Raw genomic sequence first — 12,644 nt, 5'->3', positions numbered from 1 at the left:
ATATCCAGACTCCGCTCAAGAAAACAAATTTTTCTACCAGTTGCTTCTTCGGGAATAGCCACATTGCTTCTACCAAACGGGAGAGCAGCTCACTCTCGCTTCAATATTCCGTTGAAGCTCGACGAAGATAAGCTCTGCAACATCAAACCAGGTACAATGCTGGCTGAACTAATTGAGGAAACAGACCTCATAATTTGGGATGAGGCACCTATGACACACAAACATGCTTTCGAAGCATTAGACAAGTCGTTGAAGGACATAATGTCTATGAAAAACCCACCCGCAAAGAGTCAGCCTTTTGGTGGCAAGACAGTTATGTTAGGCGGTGATTTCAGACAGACCCTACCGGCCATTCCACAAGGTAGTAGAGCTGATAGTGTATTAGCTTCGATAAGCCATTCATATCTATGGAATAGCTGCCACAAGTTCTCTTTGAAAACAAATATGCTAGTCAATCAGGATGAGAAAGAGTTTTCTGAGTGGCTTCTCAAAGTCGGGAAAGGTCGTCTAGAATCGGGACAAGCATATGAGGATGATGGCTACCATGACCAATTCATAGATATCGATAAATCTTTGATTTGTCGGAGTTTTGTTGACCCATTAGAAGGAGTTGTTGATGCCGCATATGGACCGATAAGCAGCCCGATGAATTCCCAGACTTCCTATACCGATAAAGCTATCCTCACTCCCCGTAGTGAAACCGTCAATGAAATCAATGCTTACACCATCTCACGGACCGACAGGGTATCAAGGGATTACTTCAGCTCAGACAGCTTTGAGTTATCAGATACTACATCAGATCAAAATGATACACTATACGCCGTTGAGTATCTCAACTCATTGGAATTCTCGGGTCTGCCTTCGCACAATCTTACTCTGAAAGTTGGTGCCCCAGTGATGCTTCTCAGAAACATAAATAAAAAAATGGGATTATGCAATGGTACGCGAATGATCCTAACACACGTTGGCGAAAGCGTTCTAAAGGCCGAGATAACCACTGGCTCACACATTGGAAAAGAGGTCCTGATCCCAAGGATTGTACTTTTGTATGATGAAACAAAGTTACCGTTCACATTACGGCGTCGGCAGTTTCCTATCAGATTGTGCTACGCAATGACAATCAACAAAAGTCAAGGCCAGAACTTAAAAGAGGTCATCTTATATCTGTCTAAACCGGTTTTCTCTCATGGTCAACTTTACGTGGCCCTATCACGTGTCACAAGCAAATCAGGATTAAAGATCATAAAAGCCGAAGATTCCCACCAGTTGAAATTGAAGAACATAGTCTACAAAGAAATATTCAAAGGCCTTCATCCCGACAAGGGTAATTTTAAATAACTTAGTAGTTTTCACTCCCATCATTTTCAAAGGTCTGATAAAATATTATATTCACAGATTAACATCCCGAAGTATCAACCAAGCGATGATTCAATCCAAAAAAGAAAAGACTTACACACAGTTTTTTCACATTTAATCTAGGTGCAAACCTTTTAACATAAATAGGAATACTATTGTAATTACCTAAATTTATGCTGACTAACTGTTCTTATCCAATTTCAGGTTTTTTCTTTCTTATGAACGTCAACACAAGCTCTGCTCTCCAAAAGATTTATATTGTTTCTTACATTATTTACTTTACTTACCTACTCTTCTAGCTTTTAAAAACTGTGTTCAATCAATATTTACCGTTTTCAGACATTTTAGAGCAAACAATGCCTTCATTTCAAACAAAAAAAAAGAAACTAACGTTCAAAATTTAGATATCAACACAATTTCCGCGCATCGCGCGGAGAAAGAACCTAGTATCATTTAATACAAACAAACTAAACAATCTGCTAGATACAATTAATATATGAAAACAATATACATGTTGATTATTTTTGAAGCTTTTAGCTAACTCTATAATTATTAGCTTTGGTAACAATCATAATCATTTATAGCAATAACCGAGAATATGAATATATTTAAAACGATTTTCTAAATTATGGTCACCTAATTTGTCTCATCGTTAAAATATAATCCACAATATTAACTACTTTCTCCGTTCCCGAAAGTAAGATGTTTTAGATTTTTTATTTGTTCCACAAAGATAGATTTTCTATATATTTAAGATACTTTTTATACTTTTAAGAAACATTAAATGAAAATATTTGAACTGATTAAATTTCATTGGTGAAAAGTTATTGAAAATTGCATAATAAAGTAAAAGAAAATTTTAATTATAAAAATTTATTGAATTCTTAATAAACGTGAACACTTTATAAAATCTTACTTTCGAGAACAGAGGAAGTATATTTTAATTTTGAAAATCCTTCGAGATACGATTCAGAATATTCTCCAAGGTATCCCTAAAAATACGAACCTAAATACCTAAACGTGTTTTCCCATTGTTATTATAAATATGGTTACCTAGAACGCTTCATAAACAAACCACTACCAACAAGACATCTCTATGGCTGCTAATATGAAAATTACTGCGATTAAAGATTTGAAGACTTATAAATCAAGTTGGTTGGTTCATGTCAAGGTCTTACACACTTGGAAACAACAATTCTTAGTACTAGCAAGGGAAACGTACCTCATTGCTGTAAGAAAACCCCAAGTGTCGTTGATCTCTTGCCAGGTGTCCCTTATAATCAACAGTTCTCAAACTGTTGCAAACGCCAGGTAGTTAGAGCTTGGGGTCAAGATCCATCATCCGCTGTATCACAGTTTCAGGTTAGTGTTGGTTTGGCTGGAACTACGAACAAAACTATTAAGCTTCCAAAGAACTTCAAGCTTACTTTTATAAAAAAAAAAAGAACTTCAAGTTGCTTGGTCCTGGGCTTGCTTACACTTGTGGTCCTGCCAAAATCGTGCCGTCTACAGTTTTTCTCATGACTGACAACGAGGAAAATACAAGCTTTGAGTAAGTAAACTTAGAAGAGCAAATCTTACGCTTAAGCATCATTGATCTTGATCTCTAAACAACATTGCAAACTTATGCTTCTGCAGTGACATGCAATGTTGCATGCACATACTTACAGTTTCTAGCGAGAAGCTTGACTTCTTTCTAAAGTCTTCAAAGTTTAGTTTTTTCCAATCACGTTTAAATTTTTTAAAAATCCTCAAAGTCTTTGTAAAATTTCTCACAGCCCACTTTTTGTTGTTTTAACGTGTTATGTTGATTTTTTCTTTAAGCCAGCAACTTATGGCTTTAGAATATATTTATTATTCATTTTTAGATTATAAAGCCTTAAAAGTTTTCAAAGCCACTTTTTATTAATTCGTTATCGAGTTATTCACCAACCAGCAGGATTTTATTATTTCAAATTCAATATATTTTAGAAGAGAAAACAAAATATTGCCAAGTTATATTATGTTTTTAAAATAAAAAGGTAAAAAAAAAATAGTTGTTACAGAAAAACGAATTTAAAAAAAAATATTTCTAACGTCGTCAGCAAAATACTAAACCTTAAAACCTAATCCCTAAACCCTAAATCTGAAACCCTAAACTCTTGGGTAAACCCTAAACCCTTGGATAAATCATAAACTCTAAATCAAAACACTAAACACTAAACACTAAAACACTAAACCCTAAACCCTAGACCCTTAATTCTAAATCCTAAAGTTTTTAGTGTTTTTGATTTAGAGTTTAGGATTTATCCAAGGATTTAGGGTTTACCCAAGGATTTAGGTTTTAGGATTAAGGTTTTAGGATTTAGGATTTAGGGTTTAGGGTTTAGTTTTTTCCTGACGACGTTAAAAATATTTTTTTTGTAATTACTACTATTTTTTATTTATCTTTTTATTTTATAAATATAATATAACTTGCCAATATTTTGTTTCCTTTTATAAAAGATATCGAATATGAAATAACACAACCATATTGGCTGGTGAACCTAGATGTTCACCTTAGGGGGTGAACCTCTAGGTTCACCATCCAATATGATTTCATTATTTCAAATTCGATATCTTTTAAAAAAAGAAACAAAATATTGTCAAATTATATTATTTTTTTTAAATTAAAATGTATAAATAAATAAATAAAAAATAGTAGTAATTACAAAAAAAAAATATTTTTAACGTCGTCAGCAAAACATTAAACCCTGAATCCTAAACCCTAAACCTTAAATCCGAAACCCTAAATTCTAAACCCTTGAGTAAACCCTAAACTCTAGGATAATTCTTAAACTTTAAATTAAAATCATTAAACACTAAAACACTCAAGGGTTTAGGGTTTAGGATTTAGGGTTTAGGGTTTAGGGTTTAGATTTTTAAGGTTCAATGTTTTTGTTTATAGAGTTTAGGATTTATCCAAGAGTTTAGGGTTTACCCAAGGATTTAGAGTTTACCCAAGGGTTTAGAGTTTACCCAAGGGTTTAGGGTTTAGGGATTAGGATTTAGGGTTTAGGGATTAGGATTTAGGGTTTAGTGTTTTGCTGACGACGTTAAAAAAAGTTTTTTTAATTCTTTTTTCTGAAACTATTATTTTCTTATTTTTTTTAATTTTAAAAACATAATATAACTTGCCAATATTTTGTTTCGTTTTTTAAAAGATATCAAATTTGAAATAATGAAATCTATTGGTTGATGAACCTAGAGGTTCACCCTAGGGGTGAACCCAAGAATAACTCAACCTCTAAAGCATTTTTACAAGTTTCATCTAGATAGCATGAATTTAACTTGGATATTTCAAATAGTTTCTCTACTCTTAACTTCTAAATTTTCTTTAAACAATTAACTATCCAAAAAAACATATTCTTGAAAGAGTTTGTTCTTCCGACACCTCTCAATTTTAAATATAATATTTTTTAAAATCATCCCCTATATATTAATGTTGGAGCATTACAACATGTTTTCGTAGCCACGTGTCATCATGAGAATGATTCTTAGAATTGTTAGAAAAATAAGTTGGTCTATATAAACATATACTATGTTTTTTATTAATCTAACTATCAAATTAATTACTAGTGTACAAAAGAATATTTTTTCTATCCTTAAATAAAAGCTACAAAATTACCCAATATGGTTAACATATATATCACAATTAATGATTATGAATAATACATATTTGATAAAAAAAACTTCTAACCTCTTTTCTTTTTTGTTCAATTTTATACTATTAAAATAAATTAAACAATCATGTTAAGCATATAATAAAAACAATTAGAATTTTTCTTATATGTTATATTTTGAATTTTTTAAAACGATTATAAATTACTAAAAATTGTAAAAGTCCCCCATTAAAAATTTTGTGATCAATGGTTTAACTTTTTTTTGTCCAAGCAAGATACAAATGATCATATATCATAGGGGTTGACGTTCAAAAAATACGTTCGGGTTTGTATCGGATATTTCAGTATAAAGGTATATCCGTTCGGGTATTTCTACACTTCGAGTCGGGTTCGGGTATTTTATGTTCAGGTTCAGATATTTTGGGTCAGGTTCAGATATTTAAATTTTGAAAAAAATAAAATAAATTATTCATTGTTTAAGTTTTTTGTATTTAAAATATATTTTAACTTAACTATTTTTTTTTTAATTTTAAGAGAATAAACTATTAATAGGTTTGGAGATAAAACTTTAAAAATATAAAGACGATAATTTAGTTGTTGTTTTGAAAATTTAGATGCAACTTTTATTAATGCAAGAAAAAAGAACTTGATATGTATTTTAAGTGAGTAGCAAATGATTTTGTCCATAATTGTTTGTATATTATCTAATTTTGAGAAATAAGAATCATTAATATAAATATTTTGAATAAAATGAGAGAAATAAACTAGAAATATAGAGTTAAGTATACTTATGTTTGGTTATCTTTGGATACCCATTCGAATTCGGATATTACCGTTCTGATTCAAATTTTACCCGAACTGGTGAAATAAATAATTTTTTTTATTGTTCTAATTAGATGATTTTTAGACCAAGCTGATGAATATATACTAGACAAATATTTATATTTCAAGTCTGCATTTATATTCTAAAACCGGTTGATATATTAGATTTGGACACTAGCCTGTTAATATAGTTTGCCGGTGATTTTTTTCAAAATTTTGACTCTTAGATATGTATATGGAGTGAAACTAATTTTTTACATATGTTCATTTTTTTTTAATTGACACTTATATAATTCACTGAATTCATGAAAGAAGTTAAAAAAAGAAACTTAATTCATATCAATGAAACAAAGACGAACACGAAAGCACAATTCTATAGAGGTAGAAAATGAAATCACTTATGGAGAGTCAATAGTAAACAAATCGAGAGCAGAAAACCTAATCCCCTTTCGTCATTATACAATCAATGTTTTTTATTTTGTTTTCGTGATTTGTGTCAGCCGCAAAACTTAATTTTCTTTTGTGCATATGAAATCTTATAAATAATTGAAATGAGATGTAATACGTTAACTTTTCAACAACAATGATATATTTAAGAGACCAACATTTGTATTCATCATTTTATAATCGATAAAAATTGTAGTGTTGCAAAATGTTAAAATCATTTCATAAACAAACATTATTATATGAATTCATTCCGCGCATGCGCAAGAGTTATCATCTAGTGCGTTTGTATTATAAACATACCTCTTATAGATAATTAGAAAAGCATGTGTTTGTATAACACTCATGTTCAAGGTAGTACGAAATTCGACGAAGTGGAGTGGTAACGCATGACATGATGAGCCATCTAAAAGAACGCATGTGTTGTGTTCTTTCTCCTCATAAACCGTTTCATGGCCAACAGAGTGTCAGATTCTCTGATTCGAAAAATATTTGAAGAAAAATATAGAACATGAAAAGTTTCAAAAAAAAAACATGCAGAAAAATAGGTTTTGTTTGCTTATAAATTCGATCATTCATTAGTGACCGTATATAACTCTTCAAACAATACACAATGTTGTTGATTTACCTCGTTGTGTTCGTTCTGGAGAGAGGACGCCGTCTACTTTTGTATTTCTTTAACGATTAGCTTTATTTTGGAACAAGTGCCCCCAATTAAAAAAAATATGTATAGTGAAAATTTGTGTATGTACCCCCAATTATATTTGATCCTAGATCCGCCCATGTTCTTATCTTCAGTGGTTTAACAGCCAACAAAGAGGCAGCTTCTATTAATCAAAAAAAAAAATGCAAGTATATTTCCAATTTAATTAGAACCCCGTTGCCGTTAGACACCGAAGAATTCTATAAGTTTTGCATCGCATATTTCAAAGAGAATCCCGAGAGCCAGAAAGTGAAAAATATCAATGATTGACCCTGGTAGGTACGTAAAACGCTATAGCAAACCTTACGAACATGAAAAGAATTGGAGGGAAGATTATAAAGAGAAGAGATTTAAGAGTAGTAAGAAGTTTTTGGAAGATTGTCTTAAGACTCACTCAGATGGCTATCACTCGTAACCTCAGCTTTGAATACCTGAAAGCGTGAAAATAGGATAAGGCCTCACATGTTCTCAAGAAGGTAAGAGATGGATGGACTCGTAATTTGTGAATTGTCATTTAACGGCGAGAATTAACATATATCTCCCCTGAGAAAAGAGAATGATGTCTATGTTGTTATCGACTTTCTTACTCGTTTAATAGCATTACTCATCTACACGCATTAAAATAGCTGTCAAACTACTTTAGTTAGGGTTGTGAAAAAAACCAGAATTCGAAGAACCGAATCCGATTCGGAAAGTAGTATCGAACCGTACCAAAATTGGTTACATATATGAAAAGGTTCAAAATTTTGATAATTAGAGAACTAGAACCGAATCCGATCCGAACCGAAATATTTTGGTATCTGAATATATCCGCATTAAATTTATAATTCAATATATTAGTTATTTTTAAATTTAATATTCAAAATATATATAAAATATATAAGATATTTTGAAGTTTTCCAATATACTTAAAAATATATACAAATAGTCAAAAGTAAATATTTAAAATAGCAAAAAAACCTCACAACATCAAAATTACTTAAAATATCTACTGATTATTCATCCAAATCTTGAAACCAAACCAATTTTTATGTTAAGTTTAGGTATTTTAGCATACATTATTCAAGTATATATGTTATATATTGCTATATTTTTAAATTTGAGAAATTTAAAGTACAAATGAATTTAAAATTTTTAATTATAATTTAAACGAGTAATCCGAACCCGAATCATACTCGTAAAGAACCTAACCGAACTAAAATTAATTAATATCCGAATGTGGTTAAAATCTTTAACTCTGAAAATCTAAAACCTGAACAAACCGGAACCGATCTGAATAGGTACCTGAATGCCCACTACCAAGTTTAGTGGAGCTGCAGGCCCCTTATAGAGCCTAATTAAGGAATAGGGTGTTAAGTGAGTTTTACCAAAACAAAAGTTATGAATAAATATGATTAGTTCTCGTTAATAGCTTTATTTTGTACAATATATGTGCCCGTTGCGTTGCAACGGGTTTTATGTAATGTTTTAAGTTAATAAAAACTATAAAATAATAAATAATTTTATTATAGTTTTATGATTGTTTTTTGCATATGTTGTTTGAGATTTATTTTATAATTAAAAATCATTTTTACACATAAGTTTAAGCTAATATTTGTATTTTATAGTCATGGTACGTAGATGAATTTTTATAAACTTTGTACTTAGGATTAGATAAAATACTATATCTAAAAGTTTAAACTGAACACAACCCAAAATAAGAAACTAAATGAAAAGTAAAAAGAAATGAAAGTCAAATACACCAATCGAGTCAATGACAACATTATACATGTTCTTATGTAATAATTTAATGTTTTATTAAATAATTCTTTAAAATTTTATTTTGTTAGGATTTGTTTTTAAAAAGGAAAACATTCTATTTTATAAATCTCGTTTTTATTTACAATTAAAAAAAAAACTCTTTCACAATTTTGTTTAAGATTTTAGAAAAAGAAAATTACTATCATATAACCTATTACAATTATCTTCTCTATAGAATTTCAGAAAAAAAATTGCTATCAAATAATTATTTTTAGTTACTAATAAAAAAATTTACATTTTGTATCAAAGCTAATTTTACACTTCTTTTTTTAATTAAATAATATTTTGTATCATGTTCATCATCAAATACTCTCTTAAAAATATTATCAAATAATTTTTTACAATTCTCTTTTGGTTAGGATTTTATAAAAGGAAATTAATATTTCATAACCTTTTACAGTTATATTTTTTTTAGGATTTAGAAAAATAAAATTTCTATCAAATTATTATTTTCAGTAATATTAACTATTTTTAAATGTTGCCATTTTCAAAATTCATTTTTCCAATATCACTAATATTTTTTTACAAATTTTCTTGTTAACTAAATATTTTTTTACTATCATGTTTATCATTAATTTTTATAAGTACAAATTACTATGAAATAAAATTTTATAATTCTCTCTGGTCAGGATTTGTTTTTTAAAGGAAAAAAAATTCTTAATTGGTTAAGGTTAGAAAATATTTTTTTTTTAGAAATCTCTTTTATTAAGGATTTTAGAAAAAGATGAAGTTATCTTCACATAATGACAGTTTTTATTGACACATTCAATATATTTTTTTAATTGACACATGTCACAATCATATCAGGTGAAATATTTGAAGTTAATTTTGATTTATATTTTTTTAACACAAAATTATTAAAAAGTAAATTTTGTTAGTTATAAGAAAATATAAGATTATTTTTATATATTTATTTTATTTAGATTTTAAAAAAGAAATTAATTATTTTATAATTAATTTTTCTTTTAAATTTTTATATAACTATTTATTTTTAGTAGAAAAAATTCTGTTTATTATTTATATATTTTGTCTTATATATACAAACACATATTCATCATATTCACATATAATCAACTACGATAACAACATCAAAATATAAAAGTATGTTAGCATCATAAGATGTAATAAGGATAATAAAAGGTTGAATTGTATCAAGATATTAAAGGAAAATACCGAGGTAATACTCTTCATGTAAATACAATTGTGTTTTGTAAAAATAATATGTAAAAGCTTAAACCTAAATATAGATGTGAAATATTTGTATCTATTTTTTGTCATGTTTTTTTAACATACAAAATTATCAATTAAAAAAGGAAAATTAGTTACTTATATGACAATAATAAGAGTACTTTTGAAATTTTCTTTCACTTAGCTACAAATTTTTCATTGTCTGATGATGTCAAATGTCAAATGAATAATAATACTAGTCATATAAGAATTTGAACATAAAATCATATATAAATTATAAACAAAATCAGAAATAGTCACATTTTTATGTTTTATATTCGATTGAGGGATATTTATAAATCAGAAATTATAAACTAAATAAAAAATTGATCGATATTATGAGAGATTATTTGTCCAAAAAAAAAACAGTTTTAATTTTAAAAAAAGTACAAGAAAAAATCGTTTTGGTTGTATGAGATATTATATGCCCAAAGTCTAGAATTCTCCACTTGAGTGTCATTTAAAAAGTTGCCTACTTGACAGCTTAAGAATCAATTAAAAAATGTTGCTCCAAATTCTTATTACTAGAGAAAATTATATTAACTCAAAATATAAAAACTATGTATTATTTCTTTAAATAAAAGCTACGGAATTACCTAATATGATTAACATATATATGGCAATTAATGATTATGAATAATAAAGATTTGATAACAATTTTTGTATCCTTCCTCATTTTTGTTTAATTTTATATTATTAAAAGAAATTAAACAATCACATTAACCATATAATAAAAGAAATTAGATTTTTCCTTATATGTTACATTTTGAATTTTTTAAATGACTTTAAATTACAAAAAATGTTAAAAATCCCTTTGAAAATTTTGCGATCGATGGCTTAATTTTTTTTATTATAACAAGATAAAAATGATCATACAATCGTATTAATATGAATTTTTATTTAATAGATATTCATATTAAATATATATATTAATATCGTTTAAATTAAACTATGTACCATTTAAAAATATATAAATATGTTAATTTTGAAATTTGCATTGAAAGAGTATTGAGACCTTGATATTTTAATTTTGAAATTTGGCTAGAACCGATATGAACCATCATCATTTTTTTTTAAATAGGCCTAAAACAGTTTTAATGATTAACTAAATTGGCTATGTTGAAAACCGTCAACTCATCGATTTGTCAACGATGTTAAGTCGAAAATTGTGATCAGAGACATAAAGTATTTTAAATTTCTGTCTTTTTGCAAATACTATTTTAGTGTTTTATAATTTCAAATAGTAGCAAAAATTTCCAATAAAATAAAGTTCCTTTGCTATTATTTATTATTAGATAAAGGAAAATTCATAGCACATAATACAAAAAGTTATGGTAATTTCATCAGAGCATATTTGTAAAAGCTAAAGGAATCAAAATCTTCTGAAACAAAACATTGTTCTCGTTTGTAACGGGAGATTTCGCGTGCTTCTCTTTGAAACCATCTTCACAAGTGCCCGGTTCATCCAAAGCAGCACTCAGATCCACATTAGCACTTTTGTAATCGCCGGATTTAACGTTCATCAAAGCTTCATTTAAAGAATTATTAGCATCGTCATAAAGCTCTACGCAAGTGCGTAACGCAGGTTCAGTACCCGGTGGATACGTTTTGCTCTTGAGAATAGTCTCAACTATCCCTTTCACGTTAGTTGTTTTGGACTCAGCGTTAGTAGTTGATGCTAAGACCAATCCTTTTAGACTAGTTGCGGTTTTGCTCTGTGGATCTTGTTCAAGAGATTGGACGCAAAAATCATATTTGAGAGTAGGATCTTTTGCTGCAGCTGTTTTGCAAGAATCTCGAATAAGAGTTTGCGCGGTAGCGAAACAGTTTAAGAAGAGAAAGAACAATGCAACTGAAACGAAGAACTTCATGTTTTATTTTCGTTGTGAGAGATGAGGATTGATGAATATGATGTTTAGTTTTTGATTCACAAGGATGTTGTATATATATATGTCGTAAGGGATGTTAACATATTCACTTTTAAGGATTATTTCTCAAATAATCAATTTATTTTAACTTGGTTACATGCAATATATGCTTTCCATATGTACGCTTTAGATTTAGTCAACTCATTTTGATGTGTTTCCATATCATACATACAAATATCAAAAATGAGATCTCTTGCCGTTTTCACCAACATTTTAATTATTAAAAACAAATATTCACCTTTTAGTATTGACTTTCTTAGATTATTGGTATTTATGGGCATTTGGTTCAGTTTTTGTTTTTTTTTCGGTTCTATAGGTTTAGGATCTTTGCAGTATTTAGGAAATTCTGTTTGGTTTCAATTCATTATTTCAATTTGCGGTTCGTTCGGATAACAAAGTTAGGAACCGGCTAATATCCAAGTTAATTTTGGATATCATTTGGTTCAATTTTTGTTCTAGTTTTTTGTCAATTCGGATTAAAAAGTAGAAATTCGGATTTTTGAATTAAATATCAGATATTTCAGGTTTTTGGATAAAAATTTGGATAATTTTAAATATTTCAAAAATGTATTATGGAATTCATTTTTTTAGGATATTTTGGTTTATAAATAATATTTTCAAATTATTTGATCATTTGAAAACTAAATATAGTTAATATTTAGAAGTATGTAAACTATATACATATTATAGAAATTCATGTATCTATTCGATTTCGGTTCGGTT

The 12,644-nt window shown here is 28.4% G+C and overlaps 2 protein-coding genes across 2 annotated transcripts; one reads left to right on the top strand and one right to left on the bottom strand.

Moving 5' to 3' along the window:
• Positions 1-156: 156 nt before the first annotated feature.
• Positions 157-2,912, top strand: LOC106378492 (ATP-dependent DNA helicase pif1-like). The gene is made up of 3 exons (XM_013818611.2): positions 157-1,324; positions 2,528-2,718; positions 2,802-2,912. Exons 1-3 carry the CDS (start codon positions 157-159, stop codon positions 2,910-2,912), a joined length of 1,470 nt encoding a protein of 489 aa, XP_013674065.2.
• An 8,341-nt stretch (positions 2,913-11,253) lies between these two features.
• Positions 11,254-11,919, bottom strand: LOC106379703 (pectinesterase inhibitor 12-like). The gene has a single exon (XM_013819594.3). The coding sequence runs from the start codon at positions 11,862-11,864 to the stop codon at positions 11,337-11,339; it is 528 nt and encodes a 175-aa protein (XP_013675048.2). The 5' UTR covers positions 11,865-11,919; the 3' UTR covers positions 11,254-11,336.
• Between the last annotated feature and the right edge of the window lie 725 nt (positions 11,920-12,644).

This window comes from Brassica napus, chromosome C2 (assembly GCF_020379485.1).
Source record: "Brassica napus cultivar Da-Ae chromosome C2, Da-Ae, whole genome shotgun sequence".
Taxonomy (NCBI): Eukaryota; Viridiplantae; Streptophyta; class Magnoliopsida; order Brassicales; family Brassicaceae; genus Brassica; species Brassica napus.
This window is presented reverse-complemented; position numbering and strand designations above follow the sequence as displayed.

Coding starts and splice junctions, on each gene's coding strand:
- LOC106378492 (XM_013818611.2), top strand. CDS start 157: ATGCTGGCTGAACTAATTGAGGAAACAGACCTCATAATTTGGGATGAG. Junction 1,325..2,527: donor AGGCCTTCATCCCGACAAGG/GTAATTTTAAAT, acceptor GTTCATGTCAAG/GTCTTACACACTTGGAAACA. Junction 2,719..2,801: donor CCGCTGTATCACAGTTTCAG/GTTAGTGTTGGT, acceptor AAAAAAAAAAAG/AACTTCAAGTTGCTTGGTCC.
- LOC106379703 (XM_013819594.3), bottom strand. CDS start 11,864: ATGAAGTTCTTCGTTTCAGTTGCATTGTTCTTTCTCTTCTTAAACTGT.